The sequence below is a fragment of the Macrosteles quadrilineatus genome, unplaced genomic scaffold (genome assembly GCF_028750875.1).
Source record: "Macrosteles quadrilineatus isolate MER2022 unplaced genomic scaffold, UCM_ALF_1.0 Scaffold_6__1_contigs__length_79288215, whole genome shotgun sequence".
NCBI lineage: Eukaryota > Metazoa > Arthropoda > Insecta > Hemiptera > Cicadellidae > Macrosteles > Macrosteles quadrilineatus.
This window is the reverse complement of record NW_026542599.1, coordinates 55,143,301-55,165,979: the sequence shown is the minus strand read 5'-3', so window position 1 is coordinate 55,165,979 and position 22,679 is coordinate 55,143,301. Positions and strand designations below refer to the sequence as shown.

General features: G+C 33.2%; 3 protein-coding genes across 8 annotated transcripts in view; 1 reads left to right on the top strand and 2 right to left on the bottom strand.

Annotated features, from left to right (window-relative positions):
- LOC128996248 (membralin) overlaps window positions 1-1,569 on the bottom strand; it is a 98,244-nt gene extending 96,675 nt beyond the window's left edge. For both annotated transcript variants that reach the window (XM_054421427.1, XM_054421428.1), the window contains exon 1: window positions 1,455-1,569. The gene's annotated coding sequence lies outside the window, so the exon portion shown is untranslated. The remainder of the gene's footprint in view (window positions 1-1,454) is intronic.
- A 7,782-nt stretch (window positions 1,570-9,351) lies between these two features.
- LOC128997133 (facilitated trehalose transporter Tret1-like) lies at window positions 9,352-13,141 on the top strand. Of its 2 annotated transcripts, none has more exons than XM_054422715.1 (2): window positions 9,352-9,469; window positions 10,604-13,141. In XM_054422715.1, exons 1-2 carry the CDS (start codon window positions 9,427-9,429, stop codon window positions 11,905-11,907), a joined length of 1,347 nt encoding a protein of 448 aa, XP_054278690.1. In that variant the 5' UTR covers window positions 9,352-9,426; the 3' UTR covers window positions 11,908-13,141. The 2 variants fall into 2 exon arrangements, with proteins under 2 accessions (XP_054278690.1, XP_054278691.1); XM_054422716.1 differs by lacking the exon at window positions 9,352-9,469 and adding an exon at window positions 9,758-9,870.
- Window positions 13,142-14,010: 869 nt separating this feature from the next.
- Window positions 14,011-22,679, bottom strand: part of LOC128996234 (cohesin subunit SA-2) — a 43,784-nt gene continuing 35,115 nt past the window's right edge. For 3 of the 4 annotated variants that reach the window (XM_054421393.1, XM_054421392.1, XM_054421394.1), the window contains exons 18-24: window positions 20,074-20,207; window positions 18,838-19,014; window positions 18,046-18,254; window positions 16,966-17,126; window positions 16,591-16,642; window positions 16,166-16,234; window positions 14,012-15,515 (exon numbers count right to left, since the gene is read on the bottom strand). In XM_054421393.1, coding sequence (XP_054277368.1) covers window positions 15,368-15,515; window positions 16,166-16,234; window positions 16,591-16,642; window positions 16,966-17,126; window positions 18,046-18,254; window positions 18,838-19,014; window positions 20,074-20,207 — 950 coding nt within the window. In that variant the 3' untranslated portion in view covers window positions 14,012-15,367. Of the gene's footprint in view, window positions 15,516-16,165; window positions 16,235-16,590; window positions 16,643-16,965; window positions 17,127-18,045; window positions 18,255-18,837; window positions 19,015-20,073; window positions 20,208-22,679 lie in introns of all 4 variants that reach the window. The other variant, XM_054421395.1, reaches the window with a different exon arrangement.

The following is a 22,679-nucleotide window of genomic DNA, read 5'->3' as shown; positions in this document are numbered from 1 at the left end:
GGGATTAAAAAATTCTATTGATATTGTGGAAAGCCATATAGAGGCCTAGCTTCTGAAATTGTTTACAAAATGGCAAACGTTTTTCTTAGTAGTTATTCAAAGAAAATAAATTATTTAGTCAGTATGCCTTCAAAATGAAAACTTCAAATTTTGTTGTCGCTAACTTATGGTTTCCTCAGGTAGACTAAAACATAATATTCCTATTAAAAATTTAAAAGTAATTTTATTTGAACAAATTTTTAGATGTTTGTCTCTACAAATCCCAAAGTCTCTACAAATATTGAAGTGTCAATAAGTTAGTCCTACTGTATAACCATTCTTGGTATAGTAGTTTTATTTTGTAAAATTTAAGCACAGTCTGTCTAGTAGTTTATTACTATGTTGAATAACACACCACACATATATACAGACACCATGAGATTTTTATATAATAGTGTAGATTATCAAATTAACAAAGGAAATATGTAAAAGTCCATCTATTTCCACATTCATCGTACTTACAATACGATAAATGCAACCAAAAACATTATGTTTGTATATTTTTAGTTTATGACATATTGCGGTTTGTTGCAATTTTTCACTAAATAAACAACATAGATTCCAATTTTGTCTATTTTACCATATTTAAAAATCTACTAAAATATGTTATTACGTATTTAAATACTTTCATTCATTGATACAGAGCAGCAATACTCTCATTATGTTCATAGCCTAGCGCGTTTGAAGACGGACGCAGAGGGGGTGTGATTGCGGCGTTGCCAGTTCGAACGTCGCGGCCTTGTATTAGAGGTGGCTGTGGTATAACCCTAACTATACTCTAATACGAGTTAAGTTATGTCTGTTTGTCTGTAATAGCCTAACTTATAATCTTGAAATCCAGCACAAGGATTTACGATTTTGTTTAAAGAATAAACACAATTACCACAACCGAGCAAGGCTCTGTCCCCTGGTAGGCCTACCGATGATATGAATTGGACAGGCCTAGGCTAGTAACTAGTAATTTTGAGGTTAGGCCTGACAGTCATTCATGTCCAACGAAATCAAATTATAGAATAATTTAAGTTTATGCTATTTTTGTTTACTATGTCCATTAGTAGAAGGCCATCTCTTCCAATTTTGAGTGGCAGGAAAACAAAGTGCCAAGAACTCACTCCCATATTCGGTTGAGTAAAATAGGGGTTTGTATTTTGATCTAGATTTTTTTTTGTCACCAGACTGTTATACCCTATCTATGTTTGAAAAATATTATAGGAAATCGTATTATCTAAGATAACAATATGTAATCAAATTACAGTAACGTAGAGCTAAGTAAATTAGGCCTAGGCCTATGGAGTAATGACATCGCTAAAACAGGTTATCTCAATTTTCACCTTAAATTTAAATGAATACATAAAAATTGTAATAAATGTCTTAACTACATTCACTATTGTAATATTTAATAAAAATAAACCTACTTTCTTGAAAGTAGAATTCCAGCGACGGAACTAATGTTTCTTTTAATTCTAAAAATTCAATAACAAGAAGTAAGAAGACAGAAGAAGCAGAACGAATCGAACCTGCAGCTCAGCTGCAGCAACTGCAATCGCAATCCAGTCCAGTCTGCTCAGGTGGCTCAGTCCTGCGCCTGCTGATCAATGTCATACAAATGGTCTTTTGTCAAAGTAGGATGATATGATTCGATATGATTACCTATTATAAGCATTAGTGCCTGTATTTTCATGTAAAACAAATTCCATTGTATCATTTTCTTTGTAACATAATATCAACATAATAGTAAATTGTGAAAACCATTCAATGTACACCAACGATATATAACTCGGTATTCATAGTTGATTTTCACTTTACTGGATTTGTCATTGATTATAATGAACCACGGTGTTGTGGCTAGATCTCATGGTGGAAGGAAAATCAACATAATATTAAATTGTGAAAACCATTAAATGTACACCAACGATATTTCACTTTACTGGATTTGTCATTGATTATAATGAACCATGGTGTTATCCGGCTAGATCCGGCTGAACCATGGTGGAAGGAAAATACATAGGTGTGCTTTCTCGTCATAATCTGACGTCACCCAGATTGCAAACACCATTTTACCATAAAAACAATAACAATCAAATCAAAACAAATATATACTTATATGGCAATACAATCAGGGGATTTTTTGTTTGCAATCTGGGTGACGTCAGCATATGACGGGAATAGCCAAGGCCGAATAGCCCATTGAGATAAATAGATTATATCTCAGTGGAATAGCCACGGCCACTTTTTATTTATTTATTTATTTTGCTTCCAACGGTCCAAACAAACCAATTTACAATTATTTTTACAATCCATATTCAATGTGACTATATCTAAGGCTACGATTATACTAGGACGCTGGGCGTCCGGGATGTTGGCGTCCGAGAGGCTAGAGACCCACTTCGAGCCGAAAATGACGTGTGTTGGGAAGCTAGCCTCTCGGACTGCCTTTTATTTCAATGTTTTGTGTTTTTCGTGTTTAGCTCCATGTCCGGTGGCACTGATTGTATCATCAACAAAATTTTGTTTCTTAGAGTTTGTATAATGATTTATGCTTACTCTTTGGTTATATAACTTGAGGACGCGTTATTGTTTATGATTTGATCGTTGTATTGGTTAAACGGGTTTTTAAATTACCGAAATAACAATAAACAAATTGTAAACGAAACACGAACCATACAGTGCACCGGAAATAACTAACAATAAAATGGACTTTTCAGAAACAAATAATAATGATGGTTGTTGAATAACGTTAGCGTTATTGTTGATGGAAATTGAATAAATTATTCAAATAAGTCTCAGGCTTCTTCATTTTTGGAGTTTCCAAAAGTATCAGTGTCACTTACAATCATAAGACTTATTATTATCAGTTGCTACACGGAAAGGAGAAGTAGTAGTCAATACAACAATATTAGAACTTGGAAACGGTATGGATCTTAAACATAAACAAATTATGTACCCAACCCAAAAGTTAACATGTTTCATTAATATTTCAATGAAACTGTTAAAAAAAAACGTCCAAACCAGCAGTACAGCCTCTAGTATAAACATTCAGGCCAGTGACGTGATATGTTTATGATCCAATACCGTTTATTTGCGTAATACACAGAGGATACGCGTCCGGTAACCAGACGTGGATTAGGCGTCCGGTAACCAGACGTGTGGATTAGGCGTCCGGTAACCAGACGTGTGGATTAGGCGTCCGGTAGGGGGTCCTGGAACGCCATTACCACAATGATACGATGTTCAGCCGTCAGTGTTCGTGGTGTAGTGGATAGAATGCTCGACTGATATGCGAGAGGTCCCCGGTTCAAATCCCGTCTGAATGTAATTTCTTTTTAACTTTACATCTTTTGTTAGAATTTTTGGCATTTATAATTTTATGTTATGAAGAGAATTGAACCTTCATTTGATTTTTTTCACTATCAGCAAGTTTGGTTGGTTAGGTTAGGTTATGACAGTAACTGCCGGACGCCTAATCCACGTCCGGTTACCAGACGCGTATCCTCTGCGTTTCTAATATCCTGTGTTTCATAGTCATAGCATTGACTATTGGCTATTGGGTACTGAAGAAGTAGACTTCCCATCTACATGGACCATCTACAAGGTCACCGGTTCGATCCTGAGAAGTCAGTAGCTTTTTGATGGTTCAAAACTGGACCCTGCTGTTCCTGATCATTGATTGGGCTTTAAATAAAATGATCCTGACTAATGAAACCACTGATCTAGCCAGTAACAAAGCTACACAGGTCATCACACACCATTCTACACTCATCCTTCACTCATATTTGGGTTAAAATATGCACCTAGGTGGCGTCCCCATCTTAATGATTGATTGATTGAAAAATCTGTAGCTAAGTTTTTATCAAACAAAAATGTATAGTTGTGTGAGCCAGTCACAGAATGCTCTAGTGTCTAAAATTCTATTTTATACCTTATTTTTTTTGTTACTGGCCAGGTTGATGGGTCATAACAACTGCTATAACTCATAAGTCATTTCTTAAGTTTGACTTGGTTAAAAAGATTGTGTATTCGGCAGAATTTAGTAATTTAGATCAGCGCAATCTGTAGGTGGTTCACATCAACTACGATAATTTTGGTAAAGCTATTGGAAAAGCTGGCTACAAATTTAACATGGGTATGTAATGTCTGGCTAGTTGGATTGATAGTAAATTGATAGGTCAGTATTAAAGATCTTTTTAAACTAAATCTAGAGATCTACTGGACCGATTTTATTAATTAACGGGTCTTTGAAAAGCTCAATTAATTCATGTATATTTGAAAATAATTATGAATATTTGATATTTTTATGGTTTATCGTAAAAATTAATAACCCCACGGCAGCAAACCTGCAGACTAAGTGAATTTCCATTTACCTGGCTGAATTTCTACTAAAAAAAATATTTCCTAAAATCCTAACAATTGTCATATTTATTTCCTATCTAAATAACATTAATTTTAGTGAGTACTTAGGTTTGCTGCTACAGGGAAGATATTGAGGTGGGTTTTTTTTTATTGAATGTTGATAGCTTAGTATGAAACAAACAAAATTTCCAAATTTGGTTAAAATACATCGATAAACAAGTAAACTACAACAATTGGCTGCCATTTTTTACTGGATTGAGATATAGACCTCTAGTTTGCGTTATTGGTTTTCTTTTACCAGGACCTTCAAAATGAGGGGTCACTTGATGGGTCTTTGTATTTGAAATTTTTGAGTTTTCCCCAAAATCCCCCATTTTGGGATGTACACCAAGTGGCGATTATGCCAAAAAGTACTTCATAACATGCCATAAAGGTGTGCCGAGTTTAGTTTTTCTAGTATGGGCCGTTAAAAAAATAACAGGGGGTCTCCATCAATAAATAAACGGAGTCTGGAAAAAGGGGGTCTCCACACTTTTTACTAACCCTGTATATATATATATAAATTTGAACGGATGGTGTTTTTGGCCTCTGGGGACCTTTAAACAAAAAAATAAATCGGTCCTGGGTCTAGGTCTTATCATGAGAGCTATAAGCTTATTCCCTATAATATAGGGAATAAGCTACACAACAATATTTTTAATTATTTTTTCCATTCACAAAGTCTTAAACTAAACTTTGTCCTTGACTTGTTTCATTTCAGTTTTTAAAATTATAATGTAGGCTACCTAATAATAATGCTATAATACAGGGTGTTTATAAAAGGATCATCAGGTTTTAATGGCATGTAACTCACCCAATTCTTGTCCCACATTAATATTTGAAACATATGCTTCAAAAGCAGGTTTCCAAGTTTTATAATCAACTGTTCAATAATCAGTTTGGTTTTTTTTCTTGGGCTGTTTGCATCATTTTCAAAATACTAGGTGAAACCCGTCGAAATCGACGGTTACTTTCAAAGCTTACTCTAATTCATCTAACTGCGATAAATTGAGTGTATTTATGCATATTTTGAGCATTTAGCATTGTTTAAAGATCAATAAGTGTAAAAACAAAAATGAAATTAATTGCGTTAGTTACCAAATATGGTTGATCATTCAACGAACAAAATATTTCCCATACTTTGGAAGACCTTTAAATAGTATCAAAATCGTATTGGTGGATCTTTTTTAGTTAAAAACTTCCCCGATTTCATCAGTGTAAAGATTAATCTATGATTTTATTTGAGAGAAATATCTGCTTGTTGAGGAGACACGTTCTAACTTGAAAGGGAGGTCCATCCGTCACAGTGTAAGTTTGATTTTTCCTTCGTCACGTCGCATCAGTTCATATCGTACCTACTTCTGTGCCAATGAATTACCCTCTAGTATAGTTTTAAGAAATTGGTTGTAGGGATATCGTACTTCTGTGCCAATGAATTACCCTCTAGTATAGCTTTGAGAAATATCTTTGAGAAATCGCTTGGGTTAATGTTAAAGCTAAAAGACACTTCTGCACTTGTATTATTTTGTATTGTATTACACAATCAAAGATTTTTCCAATGATTGAAAACATGTATGATAATAATCTCACGAACCTTGATCTATCTACAGTAGAATAATATGATAAAATATAGCCAAAAGTGGTGAAAAAGGCAGACACAAACAATAGATATAAGATAGTTCAATAAGAAATAATTGATAAATAAGAGTTACTGTGATAAAAGGATTTTCCACTGATTTCGTAATCGAACGTTATGTTGCAAAATATGACATGATACAGAAGAAAATCCATTTTAAAATCAGAAAATAACTTGCAAATACTTTTTTTGGACAATTCAGTAACTCCCAATAAATGTGTGTTGTTTAAAATAGAATTTTAAAATTAACAGCTGTTTCATTAAAAAGTATTATCCACATGGCCAAAATGTAAACAAATCTGTAGAGGGATCTTTAAAGGCTTCTAAGGGCAGAGCCCTAAGCGAATTTACTTCGTTTTTCTTTTGATAACTCATCTACAGACCAAGAGCTTTCTTTGGACACCTCTATCAAGTTCCTATGCCCAGCCGTTCTCTCAAATTAGTCGAGACAAAGTTTCCAATTAAATATTTAGATTCCCCCATGGGAGAAAACCCAACTTTGATGGAAGATCCTGCCCAAACTAATAAAGATAACAAAAAACTAAAAACACTTTGCAAAACTACAGATCAGGGCCATTGTTTTGACATTTTAATCATCAAAATCGGTCCAAAAATGAGGGAGGAGTTCTGTTTAAAAAATCAGCTTAGCGTATTATATACAGACTGTCCAAAAGTCCCGGACCGGTTTAATATTTTCCAAACTACAATAGATAAATCAATAAGATTTGGTACATCAACACCACACCTAAAAATCTACTTTTTTAAGGAAATATCAATTTTCTGTCACATCATGGGGACGTCCCGCAAGGAGTCAGAAGGAAATCTCAAATAGAAGCATAGGTTGACATGCACATAAAATTAAAGGTCTTTACTAGCAGAATATAATGCCGCAAATTTGAACTCAAACGGACAACCGAGTCAAGAATGACAGTGGTTCAAAGATTCATTTAATTTGCATTGCTATTATACGCTTACTCCTCGGGGGGCACAGCCCTAGGAATCGGAAGAAAATTGTTAACGTAAGCATAGGTCGATATGCACATCAAATTAAAGGTCTTCACTAGTAGATTATAATGCCGTAAATTCAAGCTCAAAAGAACGCCTGAGTAAAAAATGGCAGTCGTTCAAAGATTCAAAATGGCGGATTCAAGAAATCTTTGAACGGCTGCCATTTTTTATTCAGTTATCCGTTTGAGTTTAAATTTGCGGCATTATATTCTGTTAGTAAAGGTCTTTAATTTGATGTGCATATCAACCTATGCTTCTATTTAAGATTTCCTTCTGACTCCTTGCGGGACTTCCCCATGGCATGACAGAAAATTTATAGTTCCTTAAAAAAGTAGATTTTTTAAGTGTGTGTTGATGTACCAAATCTTATTGATTTATCTGTTGTCGTTTAGAAAATATTAAACCGGTCCGGGACTTTTGGGACAGTCTGTATATAGATTTCAATTCAAGAAAAAACATTTTGTGTTTTTTATTAAGACTCAAGTTTATCTTTAATAACTGTCCAAGGTGAGTTTTGAAAGCATTTTAGACAGACTCCTTCTACATACCAAATCATTTAAAGGAAGTATCACTTGTTTGAGAACTCTGCCTTATCCTCCTCCTTAATATCTATGTTCGTAAATTAAATAAATGAGAGGCTACTTCAGAGGTGGATTGGCAGATGTAACATAATGACATGACACTTCTCAAATGGCTCTCTAGATCTCCTACTGTGTTTAATCTTTTTGAGCTATCCTTTTTGTTGATATATGTTTATATACGTATTTGTTTAACATTAACGTCAATATATAGTTTTAAAACCTTATGATTCTTTTATAAACTCCCTGTATTATACACTTTTAGCGAATTTCCCATATAGGGAATAAGCTATTACCCTACTCATGGTAATAGCTTATTAGCTATTAGGTGCTTATGCTTATTAGGTGGTAGTACTCATGGTAAGACCTGGACCCGGGACCGATTTACTATTTCATTTTGAGGTCCCTATATAAGAGGCCAAAAACACCATCCATTCAGATTCACATGTATATAAATATATATTTACATGAGTGTGTGTGTCCGTTAGCACGATAACTTGAGCAAAAATGATCCGATTTTGATGAAATTTTGTATAATTGTGTAAACCAACATTTATTCTAACGAGTTCCCGAACCAGCATGATCGGACTATGGGGGGTTTTATGGGGTGAAAATTGGGTTTTACCATTTTTGCCCGAAAAAACATAAAATTTTGCAATTTCTTTCCAAAACATTTTGTAGAGCTTTATAAAACAAATAATTTGGTATATTGAAGCTGTATTATGTGCCTAATGGTTACAAAGAAAATTCCAAAAAATTGTAAACTTAGAATTCCCATATGTTATTCTTATGGAGAATAAGTATTAACATATTTTGATCACATTTGGAAAATGCATTCATATCTTACTAAACTATTAACAAGATATACCATTTATTATCCGCTGCAAGTAAATATAACACACGCTTTCAAATTAACCTTTCCTAGACATAATTTAGAATTCTACACCAAAAAACCTTCATATACAGGATTAAAATTTCTTCAAAAATTAACTGTTTCACTTAAAAAAGAAAATAATACAAACAGATTCAAAAGCCTTCTAAAAGACTTATTGATAAGAAATCCATTTTATTCTATCAAAGAATTTTTAAATTGTAATCTCGAAACGTTCGTTTGAATTCCAGATACTACCTAGTTTTACTCTGACATAATCGATTTTGTGATTTGTAAAAGTAAAAGCAATAGCACTCATCAATTTTAGTTTTACTATAGATCCTTTGTAATGAATGACTTTAATTATTTAGTTTATAGTTTTTTGCTTATGTTAGTTTAATTACGCTATTTAAGACATATTGTCTAAACTTGAATAAAGAATATTTAATTGATTGAAAATTTGAAAAAAAAACACTTTTTTAACCTCCCTGTTGCAGCAAACCTAAGTACTCGTTAAACATTTATATTTAAATAGTGAATAAATGTGATATTTTTACGGAGACATTAATTTAGTGTAATTATCCAACCAGGCTAATGGAAATACCCTTAGTCTGCAGGTTTGCTGGGGCATTATGAAATTTAGCATACTCCTTTGAAGAAGCATCCACTTAATAGACGTTTACAACAATGTAGAACCAATCAGTGATATTTCATTGTTGAATCAATTTTATCATATTGACAGAATGGATAAGATAACAGTCATAACACAAATGTGCTATGCTAATGCTACCCAGTTTTTACCACTGCTAGTTCCAAGGCCAAGAGTCAAGCCAGTGCTGCTGTAGTGGCACTGGCACTTTTCATTGCCACTTACTTGAAGACTTTGTTTTGTGATTAACCTTTATATGGCCGGACATACACTTTATCAATCCATTTCTGGATTTGCAGGTTATAATATAATCATTAATTTTAATCAGACGTAGTTTAAGTGCAGTTCAGAATGTTTTAGACACAATCTACAGTAATAAAATTACCTAAGTTAGTTTAGAGAAAAAAATTAATTTCCTCTCAGCTAAACTTATAAAATGTTATTTTGGTTATTGTTTCTCTTTATTAAGTTTAAGCATAGATTATAGCACAAGCTCCCTGATTTAAGTCTTTGGTAGTAAATTAATCAACTTTATTCCTAAAATTATAACAAAAGGGTTTCCTCACAGATTTTTTTACTTGGTGTAAGTTTTCATGGTTTACATTTAGAGGTTATTTTTATTTGTAAACAGTGTCCTATTTAAATTAACCCAACTTTGGACTTAAACATAATCATTCTGAAATGTAAAGAACGTTGAAAGGTAGGTTTCATCAATATGTGATATTAATTTATTAAACTTGCCACATAAAATGCTGGCTTATGTACAGAAAATTTCTCTTCCAGATAATACACCAGGTCACACTTAATACACTACGTGATGTATTAAAATTATATAAGCTATAATTAAGCTACTTTAATTAATTCAAGACAGTAAATTTATAGAATAAAAGATATTTCATTGGTTACAACCAGTCTCACTGTAACTGGTAATCATATCTAGGCCTAATTCTAGGTATAATATTATTATAGTAAAATGAGCCGAGTTAATACCTGCTGGCCGCTGAGAGTAAACTTATCTGTTAGGTAACTTACGTACTGGTTTAATCATTGTTGAATCGTTCATTTATTAATTGGTTCCTGTATTTATATTTTTCTATACTGTAACTTTTGGAAGAGGTTATTTTGTGAACAGAACTCCTTGGAGAAATTTCTATAGAGATAAAATAGGCTAGTTAATCAATAAGCCCAATGTTTATAAAGAGCTTTTCTAACAGTTATGAGTAGGTAGGGATAAATCTTTAATGAATTTAGTCTCATAAACTTGCCTAACTTAATCTTAATGAACTCAAAATGAAACTCATTTAAATTGAATTCCCTCCTCATATTTGGCATTTAACAGATTTCAAGCAACGGTTACACTAGTAGTGCTTAATAATTTACTGTATTTAGCAAAAGAAGATTGGAAATTTTTTTAGAAAAGGGTTTTTTTCTAGCTGGACTAACTGTTTTGACTGTTGGCTGTACGGTGGGATGGACCACGGTTGCGTTGAAAAAGCTGCGTTCCAATGGTAGTGAGATTCCCATCTCCAGTTCGCAAGGATCTTGGATAGCCTCCTGTCACGAGCTAGGACACATCATCAGTCCAATACCTGCTGGTTACATCTTAGGAAAGATTGGACCGAAGAAATGTATGCTTATATCAACAATTATAGTGACAATCGGTTGGATCCTAATAATCACTACTCGTTCTGTACCAGTATTGTACCTCGTCAGATTCCTATTTGGCATTTCAATGGGGACAGTATTTACCGTCGTACCTCTGTACATAGCCGAAATATCAAACCCTGAGGTCAGAGGTGCTTTGAGTACCGGGTTTGAAACAATGTTGTACCTCGGACATGTTATAGAGTTTGCAATAGGCCCATATGTTTCCTATAACACTCTAGCTCTAACATCAATTACAATACCTGTTGGATTTTTAATCCTCTCATTTTGGATGGTAGACTCGCCCTACTTTTTATTAAAGGAAGGCCGATATTTAGAAGCTAGACAAACATATTCTAAATTATCAGGGATTAATGATGATCAAGAGATCATCAATCATTTGGCCGGTATGGAAGAACATTTTGAGAACGGTAAAAAAAGTAGTTTGAAAGATCTGTTTGGAAGCCGTGTTTATTTTCGGTCGCTTTTAATTGTTTTGGTTCTCGCAGTTGTTCAAAGGTTTAGTGGAATGTCTGCTGTAGTTGCTTACGCCTCTTTCATCTTCCCAACGACAATTGGAGGATTGTCGTCTAGTGAATACACGATATTGTTTGGTGTTATTACACTCCTTTTTACCTTTGTATCTGCAGCGTTGATGGACAGAGCCGGAAGAAGGATTTTAACGATAACTTCATGTTTTGGAAGTTTCATTGTTGAGTTTTTAACAGCATTATACTTTTTTTTGGATCAACAATCTTTAGTTGATACTTCCCATGTTACTTGGTTGCCGTTCCTAACTATTTCAATGTACGCTGGTTTCTACTCGGTAGGAATGGGGCCAGTAGTAACTACGATACAGGGAGAATTATTTCCACCGAATGTAAAAGGGCTGGCATCATCAATAGTCGCGATAGTACATGGTGCTTCGTCCAGTTTAGTAACTAAGAGTTACCAGATAGTTACTGATTCTTTTGGGGTTTATGTTAGTTTTTGGCTTTTCTCAATAAACTGCTTGCTGGGGTCAATTTTTGCATATTTTATAATGCCCGAGACAAAAGGGAAAACCCTCTTAGAGCTGCACAGCAGATTGTAATATTGTGTGGTTTTTTTATTTTGGTATTAACAACTAATTAAATTCTGAGTTTTTTCAAAGGACTACCCACATATTTTAGAGTTTCAAAGGTTGAAGGATTGGCGTTTTGATTTTTATTGATGCGTGGTTTTGAAGTTCAGCATTATGAGTAATATATATAACTTTGAGTTATGAAAACCAAACTTCTAAGACAGACCTTAACTATACTGTTTTACATTTTAATTTTGCTCAAATAAATCTAAAAGATCAATCAATACAAGAATACCTTTTTATTATCTGACAACTAAAATCATAAATTCTGTTGTACTTATTCAAATAATTATGGCTCTTATAATAAAAAAAGGGGCAGACAAGCCTAATGTGAAGGCTTAATTAATTGTAAATTTGATATATTTATTATTTAGCATTGAAGTCCTTTTAGGAAATTTGTGTATTACCTTTATATCTGTGATAAAAACATATTTCTTACAACATTGATTAACATCCCAATTTACGATGTATTTGCTATTACGTTTACTACAAGTATAGAGTCTTTAATCTCCTACCTTACTGAAATGCATATGTACGTTGTAAATTCACAAGCTATGTAGATATTGGCAATCGATTTGAGGCGGAGTGCATTAGGTGATGTTTCCCACATTATATGGATGCTATTCATAAATATTTCAATTACACTGGTTTTATACAGGGGTTTTTGCTTAGTTTTGTACTATGACTGTCTGTAATTATTCTAATGATAGCTAGAAAATCTATGGAGGATCTATCTCTATATGGAGGCAAAAGGTGTTAAATAAAATGTTACATTAAGTTCAAAACTTAAATAGTCAAGAGATTTGGGAGCCACAGTAGGACAACTACACGTAGTAGAACTAAAATGCAAATTTACAGTTAATATTTTACAATTTTCTCAAAGTTTAATTTTGATTGTGGCTCAGTGAACAAAATGTTTCATCTCATCTCTTTGCTGTGAGTACAATCGCAAATCAAACTAGGTTTCTCCACTTTTGAGATTTTTCAGAGGTAAGTTTAACCATACTAGGCCTACAAATTATGTATGACATTTTCACATCTTCTGATCTTGTCTCTGTCAGTTTAGGTAGGATAATTATTACTTTACACAAATAAGTGATCAAAATGCAGGGTTTGTTTTTAAGTCATAGACTGTGTATATAATAATTTAACAACCAACTTGTAAATGTCATATATAAAACATTGTTGGACATATTTTGTATAAAATTACTCATTGTGATATTGTGATTCATAAAATTTCATAAAACTTCTGTTAAACTAAGCAGTTATTTTTTTTTTTAATCCAAGTTGTTCTTTTTTTTAAGTAAGCCGGGTTTACACGGGTCAACTTGAGTTGAGCAATTGGAGTGAAATCAACTACTAGAAAAAAACTACTTCCAAAACATATCTGAAGATTGCAATATTATCCAATTTTGTGTACAAGCTATTGCAGGAAGCCACATTTTATCAAGAATTCTCAAATTCGCAAGAAAAAGTTCAACAATCAACTTGAAACAAAAATATCAAAGTAATTCAATCTGAGTTGACTGAGAACTTGAGTTGATCAACTTTCTTTCAACTAGTGTTTACACGCTTCAATTTGCTTTCAACTTGAAACAGGCTGTTCATCTCAAGTTGACCCGTTTAAACCCCACTTAAAGGCCATTCTGTACAGGCATTTCGCACACCATCTAAGATTACAAATGTTGGTTACATGGTCCATTTAGCCTCAATGAAACATAATATTATTCTATGGACTAGAAATAAAATAATAAAGAAGGATCCTGGAAAATAGTATTGTAAGATAGTCCTAACTCTCTGTACAAACTATGACCAAATCAATTTTAATGTATTAATTTATTTTCAGTCTACGTAATAGACAAGATAAAAATTGTCCCAATTTGTTATAAGACTAATATCAATTCAATTTGGAATATATTGGTTCATATACCTAAACAACCTAAGTTTGATATTAACTAGGCTATCTTCATATCTTGTGCCCACACAACACATCCATGTGACCTGTCGTCTTTGATACCTATTTTTATTGCTTCCAAAACATTGACTACTAAGCATAGTCTTATCTTAAGGTCATACATTTAGAGCTTTGGCAAGGAAAATTCTTTTTAGTAAAATATTTTTTATTCATAACTCCCAAATACAAAACGTTTCTATTTACACTTTTACTTTAAAATAATCAAACATCATTTAACTTCAGGGACTTAATATAATACTGTAACCAAAAGCCCCAAAAAACCTAAGGTTTGAAGGGCACCGTGTAAAACTTAAAACAATTTGAATTCCATATTGAATACAAGCTGGAAAGGATTCAATTATTTTAACTATATCAACAATCACAGTAAAACATCACTAACTAGACAATTTGTGGACCCAGAGGTTCTCGAGATTGGGGTTGTCGAGTTATCCAGAACATTGACATTTTTTATGGGTTTTAATAAATGAATAATAAATTAATGTTTAACACAACATGCTAATTTTACATGAATGAGTATTTTTAGATATTGAGTAAAAGTCTTCAAATAATTTTTTCAAATTTATCATATTTATAATTAATTTATAATTTTCAAATAAATTCAAATGTTAAATATTCAACAATTCGGCTTCAACTAAAAGTTCTGAAAATTTTCCTTTTTTTGTGCTGTCAACTGTGGAGTTACCAGGTGTCTTGAGTTAATGAGAGTTTACTGTACTTTTAAAATACATGCTTAGATGGAAAAAAGCTTATAAATAGTCAGAAAAGAGCATTGCTATTGGCAGATCACTTTTGTATTATTAAAACTACATTTTTATTTTGAATAGGTAGATATGTTTTTGTATTTATTATACACATAGTAGTAAAAATTTTTAATTAATTTTGCATTGACATCTCGTCCAGTAATCAGGAATAACTTATATAAAGTAGTATTTTAATGGCACATTATGTTCATTGTTTCAAACGCAAAAATATGAATAAGCTCACTAGCTATTTACTTACTCACTATTTCTTTTACTTAGCCGCCAAATATAAAATTTATATTCCAACAACTTTACAATAAAAAGTTTATGTAGTTTTTACTAGAACCGACACAATTAATATATTTGAGGTTAGTTGAAAACCCAATTTAAAATGCCCTTTGCCAAATGTTTAAAAGCTTGCTTAGGAAAACTTTTACAATCAACTAGGAGACTAATTTAAACTGAGGTTAAGATATAATAAATGGAGATTTTATCCACACAAAAAATTTCTAAATGCAATTGCAAGTATGATATCTGTAAATTTCAACCTACAGATCAAAATTGATAAATCTAAAATAACTAAGTGTACTAAAACAACGCTTATTTCTAACACCCTTTCTCACACTTCACATTTTCTTCATTGTAGCCAAAAGCATGTTTGTTAGGTTTTGAAGTAGAAGCATACTGACGTACAATAAATTGTTGGCGTAAATATTTACATTATCATGCTCTCTTCATCATCGTCCCGTTCAACGTAACTGAACGCAAACCTTGCACACTGCCGCTGTGGCCGTGTCGATGTTATCGTCATGTGATGATGTTGTTCCTCCTCAGCGTCTTTGAGAACACCAGTGAAATCGATTCTGTGGGAGAATCCAGAATGTTAAAGTAAATTTTAGCAATCACTATTTTCTTCAGTAAGAACTAGTTACATATGGGAATTGTCATACCTTCGACTATTCAATTTAACCGGTATTCCAACCCATGTCAAGGTTGTCACAAGTTTTGTTTAAACTGATGTGGTTGAATTTAGTTAGTTGGAAGACTATTGCAGGGTATAGCATTTTATATATATAATATCATCTTTCCAGTATCAAAAACTATGGGGGAAAACATTTTAGGATTTAGTGAACTCTGTGAAGTGGCTCATTAAACTACTGTATGTTATTTTTGAATAAAAAGTCATCTAAATTTAGTCCATATAAAGAGGATGTCTACTACATTACTCTACCCAAAAGTCCCTACTTAAATATTACAGATTATAATTTTAGCTGACAGATTCACACTTATTATTTCACTTTAAACTAAAATAACTACAGTTAGAACTTTAACAAATTATTGTAACACAGTTGTGCTTGGCTCAATCTGTTTCCTTTGTTCAGAGATAGACCTGACAGATGATTTAGAGACAATGATTGGTTAGAATTGTAAAAGGCAAGCATTAGTTTTACTAAGGAGTTTACTTTTGTTTGAATGGTACAAAATATAGAGAAACAGGTCCTCCAAATCTTACCTCGGCATTGGACCTCTCCTTCGCTTCTTAGTAGGCTTGGTGCTGTCTTCCAACAACGGAGGCAAATGTCTGAAAAAGAGTAGAAATATAATAACTAGGTATCTTTATTTTAATATTTGAATGTATTCAAATCAAGGATACTTTGTATAAATCGTCTTGACAATTTTACAGCAGTACACAGTTCAAACCACTCTTGATCCAACATAAATTGAAACTGCTTTCTTATACACTGTTTTAAATGGGCTTTTCTGTCAATGCTATCAATATGCTATGCCTATATCTTTTAATTTGATATGTCTAGTACACAAAGACTTAAGTAATAAATAACTAGTGTAAATCTAAGATGGAAACTAAAAGCCTGTATTTGAGTACCTACGAAGTTGACTACTTAAATATATTTAGATTCAGCAAAAAAAGATGCTTACCCCATACTGAACTCTTGGTCAGAAGCGTCATCAATTTCGTCGACTTCATCTTCTAGAAAAAAAATTACCACAAAAATAAAATTGTGCTTTTTCAAATACAAAGACAAAAAAACTAATTTTACTATCACAACTAATCTTTGGATTGGGTTTTATTTTAAATATAAGGTAACCAATCCTCAGAGCAAAAGTATTTTATAATAAATAGGTTATAAAATAATGAGAATACAAGACTGATTGCTCTAGGGAAGATTTTATTTGTGACAAAAGTCTCAAACCCATTGTTGTGATAACTATAATTAAGTGCTTTGTGGCAATATACACCACGAACAAAAGAAACGTTACTGTAAAAGCGGTGACACTAATCATGCTACTTACCAGCTTCCTTCTTCTTCCTGTAATATGCTCGCTTGGACGTCACCAGAGGTTGGTCAGTCTCCCCATGGACAAGACTGTTCCTGTACATCAGCAGGGGTTGCCAATCCTCCCCTCGGCTGGATGGCATCCCAGCAGCAACTCTACGATCTAGGTAGTTCAACCTGCGAAATGCACTGCACATTAGAACCCTTCCCCACCACCATCGCTTTGTTATTCCGTAGTCTCTCAAAAATATCTGTTAGATCAAATTTAATATACCTATCCAGAGTAGAGAAAGAGTTGTGGGAGAAGTTACCTTACATTCAATTTTCAATGACATGATTTATACTTGACCCGTTATAAGATGTTGGTGGATTGATGCAAGCGATGGATGCAGTTTGCACTTAGGTGGGTAAATGTAACTACTAGACATGTAAATGATTAAAGACATTCGGATTTATAGGAGAAATATAATTGATTGGTATATGTAGGCTTCAGCCCAACTTTGATGTCTGTTTATCAAGGACTTGTTAGGTGTAACCGCATGAACATACAATATCCAACACAATCTTGTCTTTCCTGTACACTCTCTAACTTCCTACTATGATTTTATTGTTTAGGGCTGATGAACAACTATGTGACCCATACATGGTTCTTATTCCTTGCTCATGGATTGAAAGTATTAATAATTAGAACTATTAAATGGCTTTAGTAGAGTTCCAATCCAACACAGAGTATTTCTGTTCCACCTAAGAAATCTATTATATAGCATGGTTCAATTTGACCTAAGCTTCAACATCCAAAGTGAAAGCTAACTTTTGACTCCAAACTGTTCAGTACAGTCCCCGTTTTTAGTGATGGCAGATTGTTAAGAGTTAGGAGGCCATGGAAGTAAGTAAGAAATCTTTCCCATTAGATTTCCTAGATAAAAGTACCTTACTTCTTGGGAGCTCCGAGCCTCCTGATCACTACATTGTCACAAAGCTAAAAGCCGTGGCATTGACATGATTATAACCCACAGAACAATTATCACATTCCAACCACGAGATCGGCTAAGCTCCCTATATTATTGCAATAGATGCACTATCAGCTTTTACTTACACAATCCGCTTGTCCTGTTTGAGCAGCTTGTTGGTAAACTCTGTAAGGATCTCCAAGAATGCCAAGTTAGGAGGAGGTCCGGTAGGATCTTCCACATAATCAGCTCTCTCGACAGCAAACAGGATACCTTCCCTGTGAAGGGCCGTGATGGCCTCTCTGTTCTTGATGGCGTCCAAGCCAAAGGAAAGAGCAAATCTCTTGGCCAGTTCCTGCAGAGAAAGTAAACCGATTTATTATAACAAGCTATTTATTTCAATGCTTGTTTTTAAATTGTCATTTTATAATGATTTTGGTTGTGTTGCGTGATTCTCTTTCACTGCTGACAAAACAAGACTCGCCATTCTAAAAAAATGTCAAAAAGTAATTTAATAGGAAAAATATTAAACAATGCTATTTTAATTAATAAAAAGCTGGTACTCCAGCCCCATCTTCAAATTCCCTAAGGGTCCTCCACTTCTTTCTTGTCCTCCTTAGACACATGCTGCTGGCCCTTCATGTATATAATGACTCACCATACTTCATTACATATTCTTAAATTTGACCCCATTCATGGGTGGAAAGAAACTAGGAACATTACAAGATTAGTAGACAAAGCTGGAGTATTCTATCAATTATGGGAAATGTGCACAATAGTTATTTAAACAACATAACCGTACCATCACCACCATTGAACTAAAAACGAGTTAATTTTGATTTTTTCCAATTTATTGGACGTAACATCTTTCTGGTTTTTAATGTTAAGTTTATTTTGTGGATCTAATAAGCAATTGATCAATTTGTTTACTGTCATACCTTGAGGCAACTGAACTCCTCTATCTGGCGGTTGATACGAAGGTGGCCGAGTTCTTTATGCATTTCTCTGAACAGCGAGATCAGAGATGTAAGCATTGTTCTTGCACAGTTAGTCTTGTTTATCTCTCTAGCTTTGCCCAGGGTTGTTTTGATGATATCTCCATAGTCCATGTACGACTGAAACAAACATATCAGATGAGTTAAAATAACGTTAATTTGTGTGGAATAAATGAATCACAAACATTTTTAAGCGAAAAAAGTGCCAACCCATAAAATTTTCAGAAATATGAATGTTGTATCCTGATTGCTAATACTCTCCAATATTTATTTTAAAAACATTTTTTGTGATTTTACGATTTGCTTGTGTTTTTTCTCTTTCACTAACTGTGGTAGTGTGAAAAGAGTGATCAGAAAACAATCATTACAAAAGAAGATGTTTCGGCAGATAAGATCTCTTTCTCTTGACATAAATTCAGTCAATTGGTAAAAATACATATTTTACGATCCATGATTTGTCATTAATGTTTCATAATTTTAAAAAATTAATATATTCTTTTATTTGATTTTCTATTGTGTTTTCCAACATTGAAAGGCAATAAGTGGGAGTAAGTTATTAGGAAATATAGAACATCAGTGGTTTGGGTTTCTCCCTCATTTTTACTCATAGCTTAAAGATTTCCAAACAACGCCCAAATAAATATGTCATAAGCTCCACTAGTCCAACATTGCTAATGTTATGTAAACAATTGTTGAAAGTTGGTTGCAAAATAAATTGTTACTGTAGGCCTGCTTAAAAATCTCCTTAAGGAAAGTTTGAATCTTGCATTACAGTAGACTCCCTCTTATCCAGACACCTTTTAACCGGACTAAACTCGGCGGAAATGACATCTCTTTAACCGGACAATATTTATCAGCACATCGGTTTAACCAGACTAAATCGGCAGGAAGTGGGTTCATAACATTACTGAAACGAGTGTTCTTGGGGGAAATATTTGAGACCAGTGATCACTTGTCTAAATACAATGCTCTCATAAATTTAAGTCAAATACTGTATACAGTATGCATGTAAACGGTCCGTTTTAAGGAATTTTTGCGGACGTCGGTTTAACCGGAAAAACCGTTATCCGGACTGGTCTCGGTCCTGGGGAGTCTACTGTAATGTGGATCTACAGCAACTTGATGTTATGTGTGTGTGCAGTTAACTTGTGTATTGCTGGCTAAGCATGTTGAACATACCTTGACGTAGTGTTTGAACACATCAGCCGCGCAGGAAGTGGGCATGATGCTGTACACTATAAGTTTGCAGTAGGACGCCAGGAAGTTGCGTCTTTTATGAAGCTCCTCGATCTTAGAATGTTCATCTTGTTCATCTAAACAAAACAATGTCCACAAGCTAGAGAAATTAGCTGGTAAAACACAGTAGAAAAAGTAATTCCATTGGGATTACAGGCTTATAATTTGGTAAATAAAGATTATGAAGGAAGTTTATGAGTAAAAACTGAGTAGACATTGCATATAAAAAAAATCATTTAATCGCAAAGGTCTAATTTATAGTTTAAAAAAGGTTATTCCTTCTGAAATCCAGAGGTTATGTAATTCATAGATAAATAAATTCTTGTGCAACAGAGTAATAAGTTGGTACATACAGCAAAGATATATTTTCAGTGTTGTTTAAGCGTTAGCAAAGTTTGAGTTCATTAATTTCAATGTTAAAAATAAAAATATTGTTTTTTGTCATACTGCAGCAAAAACAGCAGTTTTTTATAAGTGCGTTGCGGGGTTTTTTATAAAGTAGCAATTTAATTATACTCGCTAGGGAGTAAAAATCAGCTGTTGTAAACAGATGTAGGCCTAAATTGCAACTATAGTAATCACATTGATCAAAATTATTTATTGATTGATTTATTAGGTTTGTTTTTAGATTATTGTTGCATTATTCTCAATGGTTCGACATATCGATAGTATAATGTACATTAATACAATCAATCATAATAGACAAAATGATTTAATCACTTACTAAACAGCTGCTTATTTACTTTTACAGAATTGAAAACAAGCTGCAAGACATTTTGAGAGGTTATCTTTAGATATTTTCGTTTTCTAGTATAGTTTGTTAATTAATGATACAATATGACGAAAAATATAGTTCATCACGCAGGCAAAAAGTGAACTGATCGTAAAACTTAAGCTCAGGTCAAAAAGAGTCACTTTACACCCTAGTGATGAAATATAATTTACACGGGGAGAGGACAAATAAAATATTGACGTGATAAAATAGTCATTAAAAAGCCTTATTATAAAATATAAATTGTAAGAAATAAATTGTGTTTAACAAGTTGAATAACCCTTAATAATATACAGAATTTTAACCAAAACGTCTTATTAAATGTAATTTACTATTGGTTAAATGCAGAAGAAAATTAAATGTTATGGTTATTAGCTATCAATTCATAATATGAAAAAAATTTCACATAAATTTTTTCTGAGCCGCCAGTAAGCCAAAGACATACTGAGAATCCTCAGTTCATGTTTATATACAGAGTATAAATTATTGTGGAAAGTGAAAGTTAATACAGTGATAGTTCACGTAATTTACTCTATAAATGTATGCAGGTAAAAAGAAAAAATTCAATTTTTTGATAAAAATTTATAAAAACTTGGGGATAATTTTTTTCTAAAACAAATTTTAACACAAAGTCAAAAGCTACATTCCTACTCCCCAAATCATCACTTTCTCATCAAAAAGTTTGATAACAAATTATTGGTCTATATCCAAAAATGATCTTGTAAGAATTTAACAAAAAATCAAGAATAAAATATCAAATTTCTACTTGTTTAGTAGCCTACCAAAATAAAAAGCAGAACTTCAGTACATGGCAATCAAACAATAGAAATCTACACAATATCATGGACACGGTTTTTTTGGCAGTTATAGAGTTATTACGAGAGCTGAATATATCAGTGTATAGGCTACATTATAAAACCGATTGTGCTGTTTCAACTTGTATTATCTAAATCTTCACTTATTAAGAAACAACTATAAAAATGTTAGGAAAAGCTTGAGCTCAACTGCCTCAGCTAAAATTCCATTTTTCTTTACAATACCAATGTTTGAACTGTAACAGAAAACATTCAGATTTTCCAAAACCCTGTGATGCAAAAGGTGTCATCAATATTTGTAGTCAGAAAGAGCCAGGTGGCCCTAACTACGCCTGATTTCTTGCTGTCAATGTCTCAACTCACAATCACTCACTACAATGCTGTGATCGTCTTCCATAATCAGGTAACATCGTATTTAATCTTCCTGGATAGGCATCCACGGTAACTTATTCTAGAATCATGGTCTTCTGGTAACGACCGTTTAAAATTCAACGAATCACTACTCTCACTCTCTAAGATGATTCGTTGATGACACGGTCGTAACCAGAAGACCACGATTCCAGAACATTGTATTTAATTATTACAATTACAGTGACATCGTGATTGTCTTAAGCCCTTCTACCATCACGTGCAACATTCATTAATATCTCCAACTACTGTGTTCTTCTTATTACACAATGACATTAAAAATAAAAGTGAACCAACACATTGCCATTAATGAATGTACACTCAACAATAAGCAATTAGAAATTGTTGAAAAATTTTCTGGTTCAAAAAAAATTCACCAAACCACAGACTTGGTTAAAAACCAAAATTCACTTACGATTCCTGGTTTTCAGGACAACCTGGTTTGTATTCCAGAACACGTAGCTTTGTTTTTAATTCATATACAGTTTAATTAATTCCCCCAATACGTGGTTTGTATCAACTAGATGTTCACATGGGCAGGACTCCTGTCAGAG

Bases quoted from the DNA above. Each gene is read 5' to 3' on its own strand.
- LOC128997133 (XM_054422715.1), top strand. From the start codon at position 9,427: ATGGCCGGACATACACTTTATCAATCCATTTCTGGATTTGCAG. The intron at 9,470-10,603 runs GTTATAATATAA...GTTTTTTTCTAG, and splicing joins ATCCATTTCTGGATTTGCAG to CTGGACTAACTGTTTTGACT.